At 38.1% G+C, this 19,401-nt stretch overlaps 1 protein-coding gene across 1 annotated transcript in view; it reads left to right on the top strand.

Annotated features, from left to right (window-relative positions):
- The first annotated feature begins 9 nt into the window (after positions 1 to 9).
- The window catches only part of ENKUR (enkurin, TRPC channel interacting protein), a 30,671-nt gene continuing 11,279 nt past the window's right edge, over positions 10 to 19,401 (top strand). Inside the window, exons 1-3 of the mRNA XM_055274925.2 lie at positions 10 to 332; positions 15,172 to 15,317; positions 19,168 to 19,391. Coding sequence (XP_055130900.1) covers positions 256 to 332; positions 15,172 to 15,317; positions 19,168 to 19,391 — 447 coding nt within the window. The 5' untranslated portion in view covers positions 10 to 255. The remainder of the gene's footprint in view (positions 333 to 15,171; positions 15,318 to 19,167; positions 19,392 to 19,401) is intronic.

The raw sequence follows: 19,401 nt of genomic DNA, 5'->3' as shown, positions 1-19,401 counted from the left end.
TCGTTGCCTAGTAACGGTTTCCACGGCAACCGCACAGTCAACGACGCTTAGCAATCCGGAGTGAAATAGGGTGTTTTCTTCCCGAGAGAGGACTGCTAAGAGGGGGTTAAAGGGGGACGATGTGAAGGAGACAACCCGTGGTCTTTGAGAAGGCGAAGAAGTAAGAAAGGGGAAGCAGTGAAGAAAGGGACGGAGATACTGGGACAGGGAGAAAAAAGTTGAGGAGAGTAGCTTTTAAGGAGTCATTTGGTGGCCATGGATCCAACGTGCCCTTCAGAGTGTGTTTATAACCTCATTCCCAGTGACTTGAAGGAGCCTCCCCAGCCTCCTAGGTATGTGGATAAGCAAAGACTATCACTTGAAACAAGAATGGGGAATACTCAGTATTAATTAAGTATACAAATCCTGGGACTTTTAATAATAAATAAAATGTATTGCCTCGATGAAGTAGCCTTGGAGGATAACTTTTTAGAGAAAAGGTCGAAATATCTACGTGTTCAGCATCTCACAGTTTTACAGAGAGGGCAATCTGGCGCTGTGAGATGACCATTTTATTATATTACACTTAATCTCTTATTAATACGGTATGTGATTATTGTGTAATTTAATTATATGTGATATGTTATACAGCATAGCATGAAGTTTCATGTTTAAAAGAGAAAAATCACAATTCTGTTATCTTGTTTAAGGATACTTGATGTTTGGTTTCAGGAGTTCGGTGTTGTATTTCTAACTGCACTACATCTCCCTCTCTAATGAGATAGGACTTATCTTTTCCCCCAAGATTTTTATGAAATATAAATTTACATTTGCTTTTGAGCCTCAGGTTTTTGATCAGTGAAACGAAATATCTACCACTATTAGGCAGTTTCTAAGGACTTTTTCAGATCGAATGGTTTAATAGAAGGAAGAATTGGTGGATAGATAATGAACCAAAAAATATGTAATTGAGTTGAAATTTTACATAGGTCTTAGAACCTCTTAAATTCTCCAAATCTCAAAAACGTGCAAAGGAAGCACTTCAGTTACTCCCATTTGTAGGGACTTCTTAGAACTTACTTAAATCTGTGGGGAGCAAAGAAAGTAGTGGAGAAAATCTCATTTCTCCTAGTACTTGAAATGTTTCCTGTCTTTTACCATCATCCTTGTCCGTATGCAAGTCAAAACCACATTTGAAAAGGGCTGGACTAAAAATCAGGCCTAGCAACTAACTGTCTTTGTGATCTTTAGAATAAAGTTTCATTTGTTTACTGATCTGTGAGATAAATGTACTAGATAATATTCAAGACCCCTTTTAGATCTAATGGTCAATTATTTTTACTAGTATTAGGGTAATAGCTTCAACAAGTAGGCAGCTTCTTCAATTTTAAGAATCTGGTTTAAACTAGAGCAGTAACTATATTACATCTCCATTAGCATATCAACATCTAGAGATTGGAAAGATGAATGTAAAGTAAGTTATGGCACAGTTGCAGAATTTATTTTCAAATTGTCTATTGTTGAACCAACTTTTGGTTTCAAATTCCTGTATATGACATGAGATAAAACTCCTCTGTAACACATTAGTAGATTGTATTTCTATAGAATATTGAATTTGAGAGTTATTTTATTAGGTAGATATTCTGTTCTTTGCCAAATTAAAAAGCTTTACTGCATCTAGATGATTTTTTTTTCAAAAATATTTATAGGAACAGTCTTTATTCATTTGGCAAGCATTAATGGAGCCCCTATTATATGTATGATATTGCACTAGTATGTCTGTTCTTGGTGCTGTTGGAGTAATAGCACAGACTTCTTGGGTTTGCTATGAAGAAATGAGTAGAAGAAAGATTTATGATGAGAGGAAATAGAGGCACCCGAATGTGATGGCAAAAGAATCATTTCTGTTAGGTTAAAGTCAGTTGACACTGGCAAGACTCTGACAACTGCCTGCCTTTTGATCTCCCACGCCTCAGAGTTTACAGTCTTTTTGGGGAACTGAAATATGAACACTAAAATTTATCATCGAAAACCATAATGAGAGATGAAGATACTAAATGAGAACTTAGAAGATGAATGTATGTGACCAAAATCAGATGAAAGGCACTTTTCTGCAGTTGAACTATTGGCTGAGAACTAAGTTATGAAAGTCGCAAAGTCAATGGGAAGTCATGATTCAGTTTTCAAAATTTGAGTTACTCATGATGCATAAGATGGTTTCCAAGATTTTCACCAAATCTATCACCCTTTTTTTTTAAATTAATTTTTTTTTGAGATGGAGTTTCACTCTTTTTGCCCAGGCTGGAGTGCAATGGCGCCATCTTGGCTCACTGCAACCTCTGCCTCCTGGGTTCGAACGATTCTCCCGCCTCAGCCTCCCGAGTAGCTGGGATTACAGGCCCCTGCTACCGTGCCTGGCTAATTTTGTATTTTTAGTAGAGGCGGGGTTTCACCATGGTGGCCAGGCTGGTCTTGAACTCCTGACCTCCAGTAATCCACCCACCTCTGCCTCCCAAAGTGCTGTGATTATAGGCATGAGCCACCACGCCTGGCCTATCACCCTTTATTGATGTCTGCAGTTATTGAATATCTCCAGTCATCCCCTCTTTCCATTTTGTTTAAAGCAGTATTCCAGTTATGGTCTGAACAGTCCATGAAACCATTATCTCCTTTCCATAATTCTTGGCACAATATTTTCATCCATTCAGCTTAAGCTTCCATAAGCATTTTGACAGTCATGTCCAACCATTGGCTCACATTGAAATAACCTGTGTGGATTTTGACTAAGGTTGGTCTCTCCCATCCTCTAATTATGTAGCTGATTCTTTTTTATCTCAACTCATTAATCTATGGAGATAGTTTTGCATTTGAATCTTTTATAAATTCTGTTAACCATTCTTCCCAGCTTTGTGTCATTTGCAAATTTAATAAATATGTCTTTTATATCTCTTATCTATCATAGAACATAGTATATTAGTCTGTTCTCACACTGCTAATAAAGACATACTCAAGACTGGGTAATTTATATTTAAAAAGAGATTTAATTGACTCACAGTTTCACATGGCTGAGGAGGCCTTACAATCATGGCAGAAGGCAAAGGAGGAGCAAAGTCACATCTTACATGGTGGCAGGCAAGAGAGTGTGTGCAGGGGAACTCCCCTTTATAAAACCATCAGATCTCATGAGACTTACTCACTATCATGAGAGCAGCACAGGAAAGACCCACTCCCATGATTCAATTACCTATCACCAGATCTCTCCCACGACATGTGGGAATTATGGGACCTCATTAATTCAAGATGAGATTTGGGTGGGGATGCAGCCAAACCATACCAATCTACCCCAGCCCCTCCCAGATCTCATGTCTTCACATTTCAAAAGCAATCATACCTTCCCAACAGGCCCCCAAAGTCTTAACTCATTTCAGCATTAACTCAGAAGTCCACAGTTCAAAGTCTCATTTGAGACCAGGCAAGTCCCTTCTGCCTATGAGCCTGTAAAATCAAAAGCAAGTTAGGTACTTCCCAGATACAATGGGGGTCCAGGCATTGGGTAAATATAACCATTCGAAATGGCAGAAATTGGCCAAAACAAAGGGGCTACAGGCCCCTTGCAAGTCCAGATTCTAATGGGGCAGTCATTAAACCTTAAAGTTCCAAAATGATCTCCTTTGACTCCATGTCTCACATCCAGGTCATGCTGATGCAAGAGGTGGGGTCCTATGGTCTTGGGCAGCTCTGCTGCTGTGACCTTGCAGGGTACAGCCCCCATTCTGGCTGCTTTCACGGGCAGGCGTTGAGCGTCTGCAGCTTTTCTAGGTGCATGGTGCACGCTCTCAGCGGATTTACCATTCTGAGGTCTGGAGAACAGTGGCCCTCTTCTCACAGCTCCACTAGGCGGTGCCCCAGTGGGAACTCTGTATGGGGGGCTCCCACCCCACATTTCCCTTCCACACTGCCCTAGCAGAGGTTCTCCATGAGGGCTCTGCCCCTGCAGCACATCTTTGCCTAGACATTTTGATACATTCTCTGAAATCTAGGTGGAGGTTCCCAAACCTCAATTCTTGACTTCTGTGCACCCGTAGTCTCAACACCATGTGGAAGCCACCAAGGCTTGAGGCTCGCACCTTCTGAAGCAATGGCCTGAGCTCTACATTGGCCCCTTTTAGCCATGGCTAGGACTCAGGGCACCAAGTCCCAAGATGGCACAAAGCAGCAAGGCCCTGGACCCAGCCCATGCAACCATTTTTTCTCCTAGGTCTCTGGGCCTATAATGGGAGGGGCTGCTGTGGAGACCTCTGACAGGCTCTGGAGACATTTTCCCCATTGTTTTGACTGTTAACATTTGGCTTCTCCTTACGCAAATTTCTGCAGCCGGCTTGAATTTCTCCTCAGAAAATGGGTTTTTCTTTTCTATTGCATCTTCAGGCTGCAAATTTTCTGAACTTTTATGCTCTGCTTCCTTTTAAACATAAGTTCTAATTCCAAACCATATCCTTGTGAATACATAAAACTGAATGCTTTTAACACTACTCAAGTCACCTCTTGAATGTTTTGCCACTTAGAAATTTCTTCCATCAGATGCCCTAAATCATCTCTCTCAAATTTGAAGTTCCACAAATCTTTAGGGCAGGGGCAAAATGCCACCAGTCTCTTTGCTAAAACATAGCAAGAGTCACCTTTATTTCAGTTCTCAACAAGTTCCTCATCTCCGTCTAAGACCACCTCAACCTGGACTTTATTGTCCTTATCGCTATCAGCATTCTGGTCAAACCCATTCAACAAGTCTCTAGGAAGCTCCAAACTTTCCCACATCTTTCTGTCCCCTTCTAAGCCCTCCAAACTGTTCCAACCTCTGCCTGTTACCCAGTTCCAAAGTTGCTTTCACATTTTTGGGTATCTTTATAGCAGCATCCCACTCTACTGGTACCAATTTACTGTATTAGTCTGTTCTCATACTGCTGATAAGTACATACCCAAGAGTAGGTAATTTATAAAGGAAAGAGGTTGGACTCACGGTTCCACATGGCTGGGGAGGCCTCACAATCGTGGCAGAAGGTGAAGGAGGAACAAAGTCACGTCTTACATAGTGGCAAACAAGAGAGTGTGTGCAGGGGAACGCCTCTTTATAAAACCATCAGATCTTATGTGACTTATTCACTATCCCAAGAAGAGCATGGGAAAGACCCACCCCCATGATTCACTTACCTCCCACTGGGTCCCTCCCACAACATATGGGAATTATGGGAGCTACAATTCAAGATGAGATTTGGATGGGGACACAGCAAAACCATATCACACAGCAAGTACTTTACACTTTACTAGGTTACTAGACACCTCTCTCTAGGCTGATAGCAATACTTTTTTAAGTGTTCAGTCACCAAAGTGAACCAATTAACTCATATTTCTCTACCTTATCAACAAGGATTTAGCAAGATTCTCTGCTAACATCAACATGCAAATTATTATGTCTAAAATATTTCCCTAATCTATTAATCACATAATCTTATTTTTTAATTGATTTTCATTTGTGGTGACTGAAACTCCAAATGGCCTTATGCAATCATTGCTTCTCTATGAATGTAATAAAAATTCTCTCTACAACTCTTACAGAAATTGTCATCAGGCTCACCAGTGTAGAATTTCTGCATGCATACTTCTTTTATTATTATTATTATACTTTAAGGTTTAGGGTACATGTGCACAAAGTGCAGGTTTGTTACATATGTATCCATGTGCCATGTTGGTGTGCTGCACCCATTAACTTGTCATTTAGCATTAGGTATATCTCCTAATGCTATCCTTCCCCCCTCCCCACACCCCACAACAGTCTCCGGTGTGTGATGTTCCCCTTCCTGTGTACATGTGTTCTCACTATTCAGTTCCCACCTATGAGTGAGAACATGCGGTGTTTGGTTTTTTGTCCTTGCAATAGTTTGCTGAGAATGATGGTTTCCAGCTTCATCCATGTCCCTACGAAGGACATGAACTCATCATTTTTTATGGCTGCATAGTATTCCATGGTGTATATGTGCCACATTTTCTTAATCCAGTCTATCATTGTTGGACATTTGGGTTGGTTCCAAGTCTTTGCTATTGTGAATAGTGCCGCAATAAACATACATGTGCATGTGTCTTTATAGCAGCATGATTTATAATCCTTTGGGTATATACCCAGTAATGGGATGGCTGGGTCAAATGGTACTTCTAGTTCTAGATCCCTGAGGAATTGCCACACTGACTTCCACAATGGTTGAATTAGTTTACAGTCCCACCAACAGTGTATTTAATGCAGTGGACACCATTAGTTTTTGTTTTATGTGGTTCTGTTTTTCATTGTGATTAATTGTAACACATAATCAGTGTTTCATTTTTGGAGCTTCCCATTCTTCTTGGACTACTTTCTGCTTTATTCAGTGTCAATACTGTTAACACTTACATGTTCTGAAGTCTTTATAACATCTCTTTGTTTAAAGTATGGTTATCTATCTGACTTTGCTAAGAAATCTGTTCCTTGACTATTAGGAACTCTTAGGTAACATGGTCATTTTCTCCTGATTCAGAGTTTCTTGTCTTACCCACTTTGCTAATTACAGCCAAGAATTTAATCAAGGAAAGCAGTAACCCTTTTAATTAACTTATACTCAAAGAAAGTCTAAACTATTCCAAAGTCTCTTTTTGTTTGGCATGATGACATTTTATGCTAAAATTCCCATTGCTGCGATATATGGTCTCAGTATTATGATTAGTGTTAGAAGCTATTTTAGTGTTTTAAGTGTTTAGTGTTAGAATTTAAGTGTTAGAATGTATTTTTCATCTGGCTAGGCAGTCTCTACAGACCCACAATAATACTTCTCTTCATCTCTTACATTTTGTCCAACTGCCCTTCTCATAGCTTATACATCTCATATATTTATATTTATTCATATTATATATTATATATACATATATACAATATATCATAGGCACACAAATGAAGATGTGTTATAATTAATAGAATTACCTGAAGAATGTAGAGGAATTGAAGGCCTGGAAAACTATGTGGTTGACAGGATAATTCAAAAGGCACCCTTCCCTTGAGGCATATGGATGAGGGGAGAGACAACCAGATACAGGATTTTTTTCAGCAAGGAACATTGTGGCTTCCATATGCATTTACTGGCTTAATGTTTATTTTGAGTTACTGCCTATAATTTAGAAACCCATACGTGGCCGGGCGCAGTGGCTCACGCCTGTAAGCCCAGCACTTTGGGAGGCCGAGGTGGGCGGATCACGAGGTCAGGAGATCGAGACCATCCTGGCTAACATGGTGAAACCCCATCTCTACTAAAAATACAAAAAATTAGCCGGGCGTGGTGGCGGGTGCCTGTAGTCCCAGCTACTGTGGAGGCTGAGGCAGGAGAATGGTGTGAACCTGGGAGGTGGAGCTTGCAGTGAGCCCAGATGGCGCCACTGCACTCCAGCCTGGGCGAAAGTGTGGGACTCCATCTCAAGAAATAAATAAACAAATAAATAAATAAATAAGAAACCTATACATAATGTAACATGTGGTAAAAGGCATTAGCAGACCTCTCTGGCATTTCATATATACATAAAAATGTTGAGAGAAGAAAATATGACAGCAATACTCCTTAAAATCAGTTGCCAGGGAAATGTGTAAGTGAGCTTTTGTGAATGTTAGACTCATTTTTTAGATTATTCAGTTACAGAACAAGGTTTAATATCTTAAGCAATACTAACAATATATTGTATATGAGAATTCATTTTTACAGACCAGGGAAATATGTCAGTCTGTTATATTCACTATCTAGACATGATGACTCAAATTTTTACAGAATAAGACTGTGTCTGCCAGGACACAGGTAAAATCAAGTAAAGGGTTAAACAGTTTCAATTTTTAAACATTTTATCAGGATGGATATCCAATAATCATAACCACAAGAATACTATTAATAGCAATATGTTCAATGTATTAGAATTTAAAACGTGCCAGTTATTGCTCTTTTTCACAAGAATCCTATGGGATAAGTAGTAGTATCCCATTGTAACAGAAGAAAAATTTCAGGCCCAGAAGTTGAGGCAATGAGGAAAAACAAGGGCTGAGATTGAGACACAAATCTAATACCAAAGCTCATAACTTTAATTGGTTTGCACAGTTCTTTTAGCCTGAGTCAATAAAACAAACTGAGTCCTTTTTGCTTCAGTAACACCTATAATTGTTTAGTTTTTGATAATTTATTATATATCAGATACTATTTGGTGTTTATACACAACCTTGTTCTAATGCAATGAGGTTTTTTGATGAGGCTATCAAAGCAAATGGGAAATTATGATAGAAAAGTAAGGTAGAGCTACAAATGAGGACCTACATGAAATGTATGCTTTAAAATCATGCACATTTGCTTAAAGTCTGAAACAAATTTGACTCTATTAGTTAAGCAGCCAGCCCATGAAGGAAGAAAGATCCTTCCCAGGCTTCTTTAAAAATCAATTACACTCTAAGTCATATTGTCCAAAGACAAAAGCAAAGCAGTAGTCACAGAGGAGCACAAATGTTCTCGGTGTGCCGCCGCAAATACGCTTCCTCCAGGATTCACGGACAGAGGAGACCATGTGTGTAATATAATAAAGATTTCAGCCGCACTTTTACATTAAATCTACTGAGTTTCATAAGTCTACTGTTGCCCTCATTATAGACCAGTGTTCCAGTACGATAACATAACTAAACAAAAGCAGTTTTGGAGACAGCAATGTGTTGTGCTCTGGGTGTGCAGCTATCTGACTGCATAGTTTAATTCAAGGATAGATTTTCCTGCTATCTAGATCAGCACAGTCTAATAGAAATGTAATGAGAATCATGTATGTAATTTAAATTTTTCAAATCACTTTTAAAAAGTAGAAATAACGAAAAATTTACTTTATGTAGTTTATTTAATGCAATTTATCTAAAATACTATGATTTCAGCATGTAGCACCAGCCACATTTCAAGTGCTCAATATCCACATGTGGCTGTATTACACAGCACAGATGTAGATGAATACATTAACTACATACTCTTTTGATATTCCTCATATTATTTCACTCAACAGCTTGTGAGAGGTACTGAACAGCACTAAGATCATCATTATAGTCAATGACATATGCCTGTGTTGTCAAGTAAGTGCAGAGCAGAGCTATGACAGACAACCAGGCTGGGGGAAGAATTGGCATCCATTTTTGAAAATTTAGTTACTTGATATAGACATGAGCCTGAATTGAACATTCTCATTTCAAGTCTGTAGGTGGACTTAAGGGATATCTGTGTACATGTAAAATTTCTCCTCAAGAAATAATTTGGATAGCTTTCTAACACAGCCGAGACTCCAGTGTTCAGAGTTCCACACAATAGTGTAATGCTGCAGTAATACTGGGAAAAATTGAAAAAGAAAAGTTGTTAATCCCTGGTGCCCATTTTGCCCATTAGAGGAAAAAAATCTCAATTAAGCACTTTCAAACAATCCCAGCTTTTTGAGCAATATCATTTCTTTGTGTGCACTTTAAAATAAATGGTTTTTAAAATGTAAATTTACTGTCTTAATGATGGGACTTACTACATGGTGATTAGTAAATCTAATCTTAACTGTGTGGTAAAATACAGTTTTGGTATGTTTTCTGAAGATGACAATTTTAGTTTGAGAATAACTTATCTTTAGCCCATATCTCATAATTCTAATAATAAATAGAAAATAGAGCCAATTATCCATTACACTGCCTGACTTCAAACTATACTACAGGGCTGCAGTAACTAAAGCAGCATGGTACTGGTACAAGAACAGACACAGAGATCAATAGAACAGAATAGAGAACCCAGAAATAAGACTGCCCACTTACAAGTATCTGATCCTTGACAAACCTACAAAAACAAGCAATGGGAAGTACTCCATATTCAATAAATGGTGCTGGGAGAACTGGCTAGCCATATGCAAAAGAATGAAACTGGACCCATTCCTCTCACCATATACAAAAATTAACTCAAGATGGATTAAAGACTTAAACGTAAAACCCAAAACTATAAAAATCCTGGAAGACAACCTAGGCAATACCATTCAGGACATAGGCACGGGCAAAGATTTAATGATGAAGATGCCAAAAGCAGTGGCAACAAAAGCAAAAATTGACATATGGGATCTAATTAAACTAAAGAGCTTCTGCACAGGAAAAGAAACCATCAACAGAGTAAACAACCTACAGAATGGGAGAAAATTTTTGCAAACTATGCATCTGACAAAGGTCTAATATCCAGCATCTATAAGAAACTTAAACAAATTTACAAGAACAAAACAAATAATGCTATTAAAAAGTGGGCAAAGGAAATGAACAGACACTTCTCAAAAGAAGACATACATGTGACCAACAATCATATGAAAAAAAGCTTAACATCACTGATCATTAGAGAAATGCAAATCAAAACTACAATGAGATACCATCTCACACCAATCAGAATGGCCATTATTCAAAAGATACTGGTGAGGTTGTGGAGAAAAAGGAACACTTACTCACTGCTGATGGGAGTGTAAATTAGTTCAACCATTGTGGAAGACAGTGTGGCAATTCCTCAAAGACCTAAAGATGGGAATACCATTCAACCATGGGATACTATTCAGCCATAAAACAAGAATGAGATCGTATCCTTTGCAGGGAAACGAATGTGTACATGTAAAAATTATCCAATAAATAATTTGGATAACTTTCTAACACAGCCTAGGCTCCAGAGTTCAGAGTCCCACACAGTAGTGTAGTGCTGCAGTAATACTGGCTGGAGGCCATTATCCTTAGCAAACTAACACAGGAACATAAAACCAAATACTGCTAAATTCTCACTTAAAGTGGGAGCTAAATGGTGATAACACATGGACACATGGAGGGGAACAACACACACTGGGGCCTATCAGAGGCTGAGGGTGGAAGGAGGGAGAGGATCAGGAAAAACAAGTGATGAGTACTAGATTTAATACCTGGGTGATGAAATAATCTGTACAACAAACCCCCGTAATGCATGTTTACCTATATAACAAATCTGCACATGTATCCCTGAACTTAAAAGAAAATAGAGCCAATTATCTAATAAAGTCACCACTAGATCTTTGTAATAAAACCACACCATTCAGAAAATGGAATAAAATGCAGCTATTTAACAGAAAGAATAAGCTTTATGTGTATTAAGATATCATACTATATTAAGTTTTAAAAATCTAGTTGCAATTCATACAGAAATAGAAACACAGGCTTGGTGCAGTGGCTCACATCTGTTATCCCAGCACTCTGGGAGGCCAAGGCAGGTGGATCACTTGAGGCCAGGAGTTCCAGACCAGCCTGGCCAACATGGTAAAACCCTGTCTCTACCAAAAATACAAAAATTAGCCAGGCATGATGGTGCGTGCCTGTAGTCCCAGCTACTCAGGAGGCTGAGGCAAGAGAATCATTTGAACCCAGGAGGCAGAGGTTACAATGAGCTAAGATCACACCACTACACTCCAGCCTGGGCAACAGAGCAGGCGAAAAAAAAAAAAAAGAAACACTGAAATTGAATTTATTTTGGAAAATTTATTGGAGAGATGGAGGAGACCTAGATTTTAATTTACTTATTAATGTTATTTTTGTAATTTGGAAAATATTTATATAAAATAGAGTATCTTATTTTCTATAATAGATGGACAGGCTTTCAGTTCATATACCTACACAAAAATATATTGAATCATGGGTTTACAAATTTAAAAGAGGTGGAAGTAAAGACACCTTTTTTTTTTTACCCCACATGAAATTATCTTATTAATCATGAGACCATATCCGCCAGTCCCAACTTCTGTGGGCATTTTAAGGCACAGATTTGGCTTGAGCATTATTTCTTGAAACTATCTAATGATCTCATTCAGTTTGGACTATAATTGATTCCCAGTCTTTAAGTTCAGGATTGAGGCAAGGCTCCTAAAAGGAAAAAAACAATAATGTTTCTCCAAACAAATTTATCTACATAAGGAAGAAGATAATACAAGTTGTTACAAGCAATATAGCTGAACTTCTGCTTTCAACCAAAGATGGGATTTATCTTCTCGACTTAAACAACTAGAATACCAGAAAAAAATATATGAAACAATAGTTATCAGACACTGAACAATAGACAACATAGAGCGGTCATCTATAAGAGAAGAGAAACAAATGAGGCAAGCCCTACGACTGCCCCAGCATACTCTCTGGAGAGAATTTCTAGGCCAAGATCCAGAAGGAAAAATCAAAACAAAGCCTAGGTGTCTCCCTGAGTTAAGGAGACAGAATTCAGAGTTCGCGAAGGCCAAAGCTGCTAGAATTCACAGCACAGAGTACCAGAGATGAGAGCTGCATAGAGAGAGGACTGTAGAAATACGAACAAGGATTTCCCTAAAGTCTTTGGTTGATAGCACATGTATGTAATGAAACAACCAAGGCCAAGGAAATAACCAACAGAAAGCAGTAGTGCCAGATAAAGTTCATGTTCCCACCAGCCCAGGTGGAGACACCTCCTAATACACAGGGCACTGAGTAGTGCACTCAGAAGTATATTGCCTCAGTAGTGGGGCCAAATTAGAAATAGGCTAAAAGCACTGTGGAATTACCCTAACACTTAAAGCGAGCCCTAAAATGATCACACTCTTTCCAGGTATCATAACTGAATCCCAGAAAAAAGCTAAGGAAAAAATTTTACATATGTGTTTTTTACATATCCCCTATGTAAAGAAACACCAGAAAGAGAAAAAATCAGAAACAAACAATGTAAAATTCACAATGTTTGGCACCCAATCAAAAATTACCAGGCATGCAAAGAAGCAGAAAATATAATGCATAACCAAGAGAAAATATAATAAAGACAGATACAGAAATGACACAGATTAGAGAATCAGTAGATAAGACCTTAAAACAGTTATTTTAAATATTCATCATGTATTCAAAAGGTGGACGAAAGCATGAACCAAGATGGGGAAAGAAATGGAAGGAGAGATCCAAATCTAACTTCTAACCATAAAGAATACCATGTACAAAATGTAGCTATATGTAATGGATTGGATTAACAGCAGCTAAGACACTGTAAAAGAAAATTTAGTTGAATTTGAAGACACAGTAATAGAACAATGCAAAATGAAATACAGAGAAAAAATAGACTGAAAAGGAAAGCAGAGAATCAATGAGGCTTGAACAATATCAAGCAGTCAAAGAATCACGGAAGAGGAGAAAACAGATAAGGAAACAGAAGAAATATTTGAATAAAGGTAAAAAATTTGTCAGATTTGATGAAATCTCAAAATCCAAAAATCCAAGAATCACAGTTAACCCCAAGTAGAAAAAAAAATCATACCAAGAGACATTATCATCAAATTTATTAAAACTATTAATAAAGAGAAAAAAAAGTTTAAAATAACCAGAGGAAAAAAAGAAAAATTACATAGAAGAAGAAGAAAAAAGCACAGCAAATTTATCATTAGAAACAATGGAAGCCAGAAGTTTAGAAAGGTCCTTTATGGAGAAGGAATGGTACAAGTTGGAAATTTGGATTTATACAGCAGAATGAAGAACACTGGAAATGGCAAATATATGGGTAAATATTCAAGATTTTTTCAAATATATTTAAAATATAATTATATAAAGGGAACATAATCACAATCATTTATGGATTTTATACCACACAGAAAAGTAAAATATATTACAACACTAGGACAAGGGTGGGGTTCAATGCAAGTATTCTTTTGAAAGTTTCTCATACCATATGTAAAATGCTGTGATATTACTTGAAAGTAGGCTCTGATAAGTTAAACCTGTGTACTGTAAAGCTACAGTTTCCACAAAACCAAACCAAACAAAACAAAAAGCAAGGTAGAATGAGCAAGGGGATATGTAAAAAACAGCAAGCTGGAAAATTTAAGCAGAAACAAATTTTTAAAATCACATTAAAAGTGAATGGTATAAACATACCAAACAAAAGTGATTGTTGACTGGATAAAATTTCTATGCAGTCTATAAGAAAACTCAGACAAGTAGAGAGTCCAAGAATGGAAAAACATATACTATTACAAATCAAAGGGATGCTTGAGTAGGTACCGTAATATGAGACAGAGTAGATTCTAGAGCACAGAATTTTAAAAGGAATAAAGAGTGTTATTTTATAGTGATGAAGTGATCTGTTTTTCAAGAAGATGTAACAATCCTAAATGCTATGCACCTACAAACAGAGCTTCAAAATACATAAAGCAAAAACTCTTTTAATTGAAAGAAGAAATAGCCAAATCCACAATTACAGTCAGAGATCTTAACATCTCTCTTTCAATAATTAATAGAATAGACAAAATCAGGAAGGATATAGAACATTTGAAGATACTTTCAGTTTGACCTGATTGTCATTTATAGAACACTCCAGCCAACAGCGGCACAATATACTTTATTTTCAAGTGTATATGGAACATGTACTAAAATAGAACATACTTTGTGCCATATAACAAATGTCAGAAAATTTAAAAGAATTGAAATCATACAAAGTATATTCTCTAACCACAATGGAAATATATCTGAAATCAATTAGACATCTGGAAAATCCCAAATCTATGAAAAGTAAGCATGTCTAAACAAACTTGTAAATCAAAGAAGACATCAAAAGTATTAAAGTTTAAAATAAAAAACCTAAACTTGTACCTTAAGAAAGTAAAAAAAGAAAAAAAAATTAAAACCAAAGTAAGAAGAAATAATAAAGATAAGCGCAGATATCATTGAAATGGAAAACATGAACATTGGAGAAAATCAATGAAATTCTGGTTCTATAAGAAGATTGATAAAATTAATAGACCCCTAGCCAGACTAATCAGTGGAGAGAGAAAGACAGAGAAAGACAGAGAACACAAATTACTAACGTCAAGAATGAGAGGGGTGACATCACTATCGATGCTACAGATGTTCAAAGGATAATAAGGAAATACTATGAACACTTTTGCCCTAGCACCTCTTAGGGCAGAGCTTCCATCTAGTTTATCTAAGCCTGATGGACGGGCTCAGGTAAGTGTGTTTTATGATTATGCTTCTGCATATGAATATAGACTTAAATAAATTAAAAATGTAAAATTTAAACTTTAAGTAAACTTTAAGTAATTTTTACTAGAAATATAAATGCTACAACTTTTTAAATTTAATTTTAGATACATATCCATTTTTAAGGCAACTGTAAAAGATGACATGCAAAAAGCTAAAACTGCAATGAAAACTATGGGACCAGCAAAAGTTGAAGTACCTTCTCCAAAGGATTTCCTAAAGAAACATTCAAAGGAAAAAACTCTACCACCCAGTAGGTTTTATCATGCTTTCTTTTTAATATTAAAAGTGTTGGCAGGTGATTTAACTATTATTTTATTGTTGATGAATATTAAACGTGCACAGGTGATAGCAGCTTTACCTCATATTAAACAGAATTTGACTAGGAGAAAGTGGAAGTAGAGAATTGAGTAGAAAAATAGAATGGAGAGTGACAAATTGCCCCCAAAATAGACTTTTGACTGGGTTTGGACTATCCAATGAAGCCCACATGCCTCACCATCTTAGTCCCTAGCTGTGGGGCTTCAATTATAAACAACAATTATAGGAAGAGTCAAGATCCCATTATAGGAAGAGTCAAGACCCCAGAGACAGTGTCTGACTGATGGGCAAGATTGCCCAGCATCCAAACCCTGTCTGGTCTTTTCTCCAAGAGATGAAAATTACAACCATTACTACCAGTTGTTGAAGCAACTACTGGGCTCACTTTTGAGTATGGGCTTTTACTCTCCCAGACCTTTAAGACCAACTGGACTGTAATGAGTTAGATGTAATGGAGGAGGCTTCATGAATAAGTGGTAGAACCAGCTTAGGGCCCCATGCTTATTTTAATGCTGTACTCTTGCTGTACTAACATTTTTAATTTTTGATCAAGTAGCCTTGTGTTTTTATTTTTTACTGGGCCTCAAAAATTATATAGTTGATCCCAGTCACAGAGTCTTTTGAATGATTTCAGGAAAGAAAGCTATTAGGGAAAGGGAGAGTAGATGAAAAGTGATCTGTGACAGGTATGCATGGAAGCAATTTCTTCACAGCCCAGGTATGTCTTCCCAGATGTCTTAGGGCAATAAAGAAAAGAGAGCACCTGGGCAACAAAGCGAGACCCCGTCTGTACAAAAAATAAAAATAAAAAAATTAGCTAGGTGTGGTGGCATGCACCTGTAGTCTTAGCTACTCTGGAGGCTGATGTGGAAGGATCGCTTGAGCCCAAGACTTGAAACCTGCAGTGAGCTATGATCAAGCCACAACCTTCCAGCCTGGACAACAAAGTGAGACCCTATCTCAAAAAAAAGAGAGAGAGAGACAGAGAGAGAGGAAGGAAGGAAGGAAGGAAGGAAGGAAGGAAGGAAGGATGGAAGGACGAGGGGAGGGGAGGGGAGGGGAGAAGAAGAGAAGAGAAGAGAAGAGAAGAGAAGAGAAGAGAAGAGAAGAGAAGAGAAGAAAAAGAAATGAGTCTGTCTCTTCAAAATGTTGGCTTTTTATGTCTGCTGGCATCAAGGAAATAACGCAACATCTCAAGCCCAGCTAGCAATGTACATTTTAACAAAAGTGAAACTACTTCTCTTTATGGCAGTATTTAATGTCCCCAAATCCTCTTTCAACCCATATCTCATGACAAAGGGTAAGGGCACTATCAGGCAAGATGGCAAGATGGAAGAAGCAAGTGTGAAAATACAACATTCATGCTTAATTTGTGACTTCAGAAGTCTCTTTTGTATCTTCCTCTAGTCTTGGCCTGTTGTGACCCACAATACCATCTGAGAATACAGGAAAATCTTAAAATGGAATTTGATGCTTTCAATGCCTTAGGACCACTGGTATCCCTTGGGTCCTCATATAGCTTCTCTAGGATTAAACATATGATATAACATCCTTCGTGTCAAATAAGAAAAAAAGGAAGAAGCCTATCATTTTGTAAACATTGTAAGGCAAAAGCAAACGCAAAATTTCGTTGACCTTTAGAGTAATTCATCAATTCATGGTGTTAGGGCTGGGCAGAGTGGCTCATGACTGCAATTCCAGCACTTTGGGAGGCCAAGACAGGAGGATTGCTTTAGCCCAGGAGTACGAGACCAGCCTGAGCAACAAAGTGAGACCTTATTTCTATAAAAGATTTTTTTTTAATTAGCTAGGTGTGCTAATGCACGTCTGTGGTCCCAGTATATATGGGAGGCTGAGGTGGAAGGATCACCTGAGCCCAGGAAGTTGAGGCTGCAGTGAGCTATGATTGCACTACTGCACTCCAGCCTGGGTGGCAGAGTAAGACCCTGTCTCAAAAAAAAGAGAAATAAAAAAGAAAGAAATGGCCGGGCGCGGTGGCTCACGCTTGTAATCCCAGCACTTTGGGAGACCGAGGCGGGCGGATCACGAGGTCAGGAGATTGAGACCACAGTGAAACCCCGTCTCTACTAAAAAATACAAAAAAATTAGCCAGGCGTGGTGGCGGGCGCCTGTAGTCCCAGCTACCCGGAGAGGCTGAGGCAGGAGAATGGCGTGAACCCGGGAGGTGGAGCTTGCAGTGAGCCGAGATTGCGCCACTGCACTCCAGCCTGGGCTACAGAGCGAGACTCCGTCTCAAAAAAAAAAAAAAAGAAAGAAAGAAATGAAGCGTTTTGCAAGAGCTTTAGAAACTCAGTCCAGTGAGAGTTCTGGAGGACAGTTCTGGAGAACTAGAAGTCCAACAACAAGATGTCAGAGGATTCGTTGATTTTTGCTTTTCTTTTTTGGGGGTATTTTTGTTTGTTTTCATTTTTAGAGATGAGGTCTGTGTTGCCCAGGCTGGAGTGTGTAGTGGCTATTCACAGGCATGATGCAAGCACACTGCAGCCTCACACTCCTGGTTTCAAGCAATCCTCCTGCCTCAGCCTCCCAAGTAGCTGGGACTGCAGGCATGAAACACCACACCCAGCAGGGTTGGTTTCTTCTAAAGCATCTTCATTGGCTTATAGATGGTTATCTTTTCTCTGTATCTTTAAATGTTCTTCCTTATATGTATGTCTGTGTTCAAATTTCCTCTTGTAAGGACATCAGTCATATTGGATCAGCGCCTTCTTTAATGACCTCATTTTGACTTAATTACCTCTTTAAAGACCCTTTCTACAAATACAGTTACATTCTGAGATACTGGGGATTAGGGCTTCAACGTATGAATTCTAGGAGGACATAACTTAGCCCCCAACAGAGGCTAATCCAGTTCATAGACTTTCAACAATAAGTATTGGCTTTGCTGATAATGAAAGTTATATAAACTAATAAAAAAGGTCAAATGATGCAGAAATGAATAAAGTCTGTCCTTAGTAATTGTGATGGGGTTAAAATTGGAATAAGGCATTGTCAAGATAGTTGTTGCTTTCAGTTCTTAAAAATAAATTATTTCACATTTTTGCATTGTGGCAAACCATTTGGCTATATTAAAATAGATCAGTGGGAATGATCAAACTGAAGAGGCTGTGTAAAAATGGCCCTTGTAGTTATATACTGTTCATACACACACACACACACACACACACACACACACACACGATCTTTTTTGAGACAGAGTCTCACTCTGTCACCCAGGCTGGAGTACAATGGCATGATCTCGGTTCACTGCAACCTCCGCCTCCCATGCTGAAGCAATCCTCCCACCTCAGCCTCCTGAGTAGCTGGGACTACAGGTGCACACCATCATGCTTGGCTAACTTTGCATTTTTTGCAGAGATGAGGTTTTACCATGTTGTCGAGACTGGTCTCAAACTCCTGAGCTCAAGCGATCCGCCCACGTCAACCTCCCAAAGTGCTGGGATTACAGGAATGAGCCACTGTGCCCGGCCTCCTCAACATATTAATTATGTTGCCCTTAATTTATTTCCATTTTAATTACTGACTTTTTTCTTTTTAAAAAATGATTTTATTGAGGCATGATTGACAGGTAAAAAGCTGTGCATATTTAATGTCTATAAGTCAATGAGTTTGGGGATAAGTATAAACTTCTATCTTAAATATTTAAATATATTATGACTGAAACGTCAATATACAAGTGGTGAAATATCTGGATATTATAAATAGCACTGAGTAGCAATGTTTGTAGTTTAATATTAACAAAGAAATGTTATATTTAACAGAAAAAAAGTTTGATCGGAACATGCCCAAAAAGCCTGCTGTGCCATTGAGGACTGATCATCCTGTCATGGGAATACAGAGTGGAAAAAATTTTATAAATACAAATGCAGCCGATGTCATCATGGGAGTGGCTAAAAAGCCTAAACCAATTTATGTTGATAAAAGAACTGGAGACAAGCATGATCTTGAGCTTTCAGGACTAGTTCCAAAGTACATCAATAAAAAGGTAGCCTTGT

Source organism: Symphalangus syndactylus, chromosome 4 (genome assembly GCF_028878055.3).
Source record: "Symphalangus syndactylus isolate Jambi chromosome 4, NHGRI_mSymSyn1-v2.1_pri, whole genome shotgun sequence".
NCBI lineage: Eukaryota > Metazoa > Chordata > Mammalia > Primates > Hylobatidae > Symphalangus > Symphalangus syndactylus.
The sequence above is the reverse complement of the archived record's forward strand: the minus strand, read 5'-3'. Positions and strand labels throughout refer to the sequence as shown.